We start from the raw sequence: 5,130 nt of genomic DNA on the forward strand, positions 1-5,130 counted from the left end.
CAGCGCTTTCATTTTTTCAAGTACAATATGCGTGACTGCCTTAAACCTTAAAATTCAAATCTGATTACCAATAGGCATGTCCTGATTGATGTAAAATCGTGATCTTGGCAGTCTTATGAGCGATAAAGAAACTATCAATCAATATTTCAGGGTTAAATTTATAGACCTAAGACTTGCTTCATTAGTGTAATGTACTCCTCAGTATGAAGCCTTATGCGCCACTCTAGTACACGTAGTTTGGTGAAGCTGACTCCTCAATATAGTCAGTGCAGATTTTACCCTCGCTGCGTAACCTTTGTCCACTTCGATTTTAAACTCTAAATCCTATATAGTGTCAAAAAGAGGGTACTTATTTTGTTGTAGAGACAAGCGGTTCCACGTTGGAGAAGAAGTGCTGTACATATCATTAGAAACCTTACCTATAGCCCTAAGTGAAATGCAATGAGAAAAGTCGATAAGCTCGTACGACAAGAAAAAAATGTTCTTGAATACATGCAAATTTTCCCAGCAGGCAGACAAACATCAACGTCAAGGTATCGGTGGGAGGAGTACTCAATATTTTTGGTAGGAGTGTCCTCTGTGACCCAAGAACCCTTTACCAGTCCATGTTCAGCTGCAATGTTACCACCCTAGCTATTGTGGACTATGTCTTTGTACTATGTGTGCAACAAAAGCCAACGAAAAGAGCCTACGCTTTGTGAGATAAGTGGGACCTTGCGTGGTACGAACCCGGCTTGTTTTAACAGCCTTTAATAATACTCCAATAATTGCAAGTTCAGTAACATGTTTCATCTCTAGATTACTTAATCCACGAGTTTGGCCATAGGTCACCTTTCATTATGAAAGGCAAAGAGGCTCCCGTTATTTTTCTCTGTTTTTGTTTGGCTTCTGTTTTATTGATATATTTTGATTGTGTTACGTATTTTTAATTAAATAATAATAAAAGGGCCGCACTCCCCGAAAAAAAAAAAAAAAAAAAAAAAGAAATCAGGTGTCATATCACGCTCCTACCTTCCAATAACGGCAACCTTTCTACAACGGCTACTTTCCTCTGTCCCAAGGTGGCCGTTGTCGAGAGGTTCGCATGTCGGCTGACAGCAAAATAGTTTTATCAGACAAATTCCCAATCACTGTGGAATTAATTATGATTATTTTTCTGATATCGCTATCGTAAGTAAGGCGGCATAACCCGTCAAAAACAGCCTGAAATGTTTTTATATTACTGATTATAAGTCTTGAAGAAACTGACCTTCAGTCGAACAAAGCGAAACGTTCGTGCATGATGTTGTAAAAATGTGGACTAGTTTTTCAGAAAAAAACCTTATGTCTAAGTTAATTACAAATAAATACATAGCTCGGGGAGCTTTTCAGTTACTAAACTTTCCGACGTGCCATGCTCACTTCTTCGTATTTTCCTTCAGGGACCGCGGAGAGGGAGGGGCTGGTAGGGCTAGAGCCCTACCACTTTTATTGATGCTGGGATTTATTTTCTAGGGTTCCAGATGGCGCGCATATGCAAGATAAATGGCAAAACACTGCCGTTTATTTGTATTGGCCAGAATTTTTAGCCCTTCCACTTTAAAATGGTGTCCGCGGCCCCTGTGATTATGATCGAGGAGAGAAAAACCACATTTCAGTGGCTAAAGCCTGGTTCACAATTGTGAGGTAGGCTGTGAATAAGCATAAGCGCCAGCACAAGAAAATGTAACATGCTTCTTTGCCTTGTGCTTATGCTTGGTCTTATTTCACTAGTGTTATGCTTATCTCACAAGTGTGTACCAGGCTTTAGGCTATCAATACATCTCGAACCGACTATCAATTAAATGTACCGCCACAAATCCTTTATCAATATTCAATATGGTCTGGATATGTCTATATTCAAGAATTTAAAGAGGCCAAATTAACACAACCGAACGTGCTGTAAATCTTTTTCGACAGTGTCCACACTTCTTCGAGATCAGACACAAATAATAACAACTACTTTTAACACACAAATAACAACAAATAATAACAAATACTTTTTAACATTATTTTGTGAGTGGTCGAGTTCTGGTGCCCGTGGTTTCCTTTTATTTCCCTTCTTCTTTACGTCGTTTGTTCTCAGCACACGAAGCAGGAGTCAATTGATATATCTTCGTACTCATCGTAATAACTCTCATGAGTTTGACGATGTTGGCTTCACATACCCTTCGTAAGTAGCCTGAAAATTTACATTTAATGGGTGGTAATGGACTCCATGATCAATTTCCTGTTAAGTGTCCTCCTGTTGTGGACCAACGTTATCATGATGAGTGACCTGGCCAGAACTTACGTCATCAACAGCTTCATAAGTGGACTGCCTTTCAGTTTCTAGCTCGTTAAGAGTAGTGTTGTAGTAAGTTGGTTCTATGGATGGTTCACCATAGGGAGACAGCTCTAAGATTTCTTGCGTGGAACCTTGTTGAGGATTCCTTGAAACTGACTTTTTCTCTGCTAGAATATAAAAGAACCAGAAAAAGAAAAGAGCAGCGTGTTTTTCTATGCTGCATTTTATTTCGTTTTGAATTATCATGGGTAGTAATTGTTTTTATACGTCCTTCCTTCCTTCCTTCCTGCCTGCCTGCCTGCCTGCCTGTCTTCTCTCCTCCCTTCCTTCCCTCTGGCGCTCTTGCTGAACTGCTATCCTTCCCTCCTTCCCTCTCTCCCTGCATGCCTACCTGCCTTCCCTCTTTCCCTCTCTGCCTGTTTGCCTGCCTTCCTTCCCTTACGATATTGTTAGGTGAAACAAGAAAGCTAATCTACCAAATACCATATCACAACTATCTGTAGTCGACCCCCTATCAAGCGGCCAGCTATTAAACGTCAATCCCTATATAATACGCGGCCAGTAATCAAAGTACCGATGAGAGTTTCCCGAAGGTGGCCGTTTTAATAGGGGTTGAACCGTATACAGATACAAAAGTTAAAACTCACCATTAGGATGCAACCGACGCCACATTACAATCCCACCGGCCAAGATCACAAGAACAAGTAAACCAACTACTATTGACAATATCAAAGTTGTTGTCGGGATCCCATCATCTTTGGTGGTAAACGTAATGAATCCCTCATTTTCATAATCACCATCTTCGTCAAAAGACCGTTGAAAGACCGCGTATCGTGTGCCTTTTTCAAGCTTTCCGTTTTGATACTTTATGAAAGCTGAAAGAAAAGGCGGAGAGGCACCTCGGGATTAATTCAGTTCTGTGCGTGCTCGTATGAGTACTGACAAAATGAAGTATTAGGAGAGAAATGAAGCCCTCCCAAGTCTAGGAAAAAAATGTATCTTGACTATTATATATTAAAGGGACCCTTCAGGTGCTGGTGGAAGAAACAGAAATGATGGCATTGAAGTCGCAACAACACAAGACAAACAACAACAACAACAACAACAAAAACAACAAAACAAGCAAGCCAGCAAACAAACGGTTTCAGTCTTTACTGTTTAAGTCCAAATTATTAAACTTATCTATTATAAATTATTTTATATATTAAGCGGGGATTGTCCAAACTTAGGCCACAGTGGCGTCATACATTCTCAAAGTTCACTATGGTTTTCAAAATGTTTCAAAAATGTTATTCCAAAGGATGCATAAACTTTGAAGATTTGGGAAGAAATTTTTATATATTTGGAGTCTATTAACAAAATCTCTATTTATGTTCTCTAAGGGGACACGTGCTCGTTGCTCGTCTGAAAGATTATTTTGATAAGGGTGTGGTACTTTGCTACTTTGCAATAAACGTATATTATGCCAATTACGATCTCTGATAACTCTGATCAATTTAAACCCAAAGCAGATCATTTATGAAAACCTGTGGTTCTAGGCTTTCTTTTCATTTTTTCCCAATAAAAACTTGTTTCAATTGTTTTTTTTTTGTTTTTGTTTTTTGACCTACCCGTTGGTGGTCAAAATTTCAAATTTTAACCAGCATGCTCTCAAGTCAATACATAGGTCTATAAAAACTTGTTTCAATTTTCAGTTTTTTTGGTTTTTGACTTAAACTTTGGGGCTCAATATTTCAAATTTTAGCTAGCATGCTTCCAAGTCAATATATACGTTCTTATAAATGGATGTAGACCGTCCTTATTTCTAGAACGCCATTAGGTGTGAACTGACTCACATGTTGTTTCTCTGCGCTTTCTCTTAGCTTCAGTAACACCATCTCGGGAATAATACTTCCGGTCACCAACAGCAAATGATGTCCTTGACTGATCGTTGGCGAACTCAGCCGTAATATAAGGTTCTCCTTTCACTTGGTTATCGTAATTTCGCATGACTTTAACGTATTGTGTGTCCGATGGTTTTCCTAGGTTCTGTCCGTCAGTTAAGGGTGTGACGATCATTTGATAAAAGCTGTAAAAGAGTGTAGTAAGTTGTTTTCACATAAGGTGGCTGGCAATAGTATACCGCATTTTGTAGCAGTCATACTTTGACGGATTGTCACTACCGCTGTTTTTGTTTGTTTGTTTGTTTTGTTAATAAATAACAACATTTACTTACATCGAAGTACAATACATTACATTACTAAAAGGCTACTACAGAACTACTTAGCATAAATGTATCCAGTAAGCTATGAAGATAAAAAGGTCATTACTACGAATCTCAGCTAAATTATTAATATATTCCCTGGCATATATGGCTTCCTTTTAAAACGTATATATTGAAATTGTTTTAATTTTATTTTTATGTATTTATTTATTTATTTTTTTGAGGTTTAAGACTCAAAAGGTACTAAAGAAGATAGAAAGCTATGAATTCTGTCTATTTTTGGGAGTACTTCCTTTGTTTTCTAGGACCATATGTAATATCGTGCAAATTACCACCACTATTATCAGGTTTCTACAAAATTGATGCTGAAAACGATTTGGTCATTTACTTGACTTAGCAGGTTACTATAGCTACAGTACAATCAGCCACACCGTTGATTTTGGATTTAGGTGCTAGAAACTCAATAACGAGTTCCGTGACCGCCACTGACCTGACAGATTTGCCATTACTCAACTCTTTCTTAGTTTTAAAGGGGACAGACACTTCTGTTGTTCCAATGTCGCTATCGGGAAGCGTCGGAGCGGTCGGTGGGTCTGAAAAACAACATATTGATATAGGTATA

The 5,130-nt window shown here is 38.4% G+C and overlaps 1 protein-coding gene across 1 annotated transcript; it reads right to left on the minus strand.

The window, feature by feature from the left end:
• Positions 1-2,251: 2,251 nt before the first annotated feature.
• On the minus strand, positions 2,252-4,517 carry LOC145467258 (uncharacterized). The gene is made up of 3 exons (XM_081450806.1): positions 4,141-4,517; positions 2,953-3,180; positions 2,252-2,472 (listed from the first exon to the last, which is right to left on the minus strand). The coding sequence occupies exons 1-3, from the start codon at positions 4,361-4,363 to the stop codon at positions 2,252-2,254; spliced, it is 672 nt and encodes a 223-aa protein (XP_081306932.1). The 5' UTR covers positions 4,364-4,517.
• Positions 4,518-5,130: the final 613 nt, after the last annotated feature.

The sequence above is a fragment of the Orbicella franksi genome, chromosome 14 (genome assembly GCF_964199315.1).
Source record: "Orbicella franksi chromosome 14, jaOrbFran1.1, whole genome shotgun sequence".
In the NCBI taxonomy this organism is placed as follows: Eukaryota; Metazoa; Cnidaria; class Anthozoa; order Scleractinia; family Merulinidae; genus Orbicella; species Orbicella franksi.

Excerpts from the sequence above, each read along its gene's own strand:
- LOC145467258 (XM_081450806.1), bottom strand. The coding sequence starts at position 4,363 with ATGATCGTCACACCCTTAACTGACGGACAGAACCTAGGAAAACCATCG. Across the intron at positions 3,181-4,140 it reads AAAGCGCAGAGAAACAACAT|CTTTCATAAAGTATCAAAAC; the intron begins GTGAGTCAGTTC and ends CTTTTCTTTCAG. Across the intron at positions 2,473-2,952 it reads GCGTCGGTTGCATCCTAATG|CAGAGAAAAAGTCAGTTTCA; the intron begins GTGAGTTTTAAC and ends TTTATATTCTAG.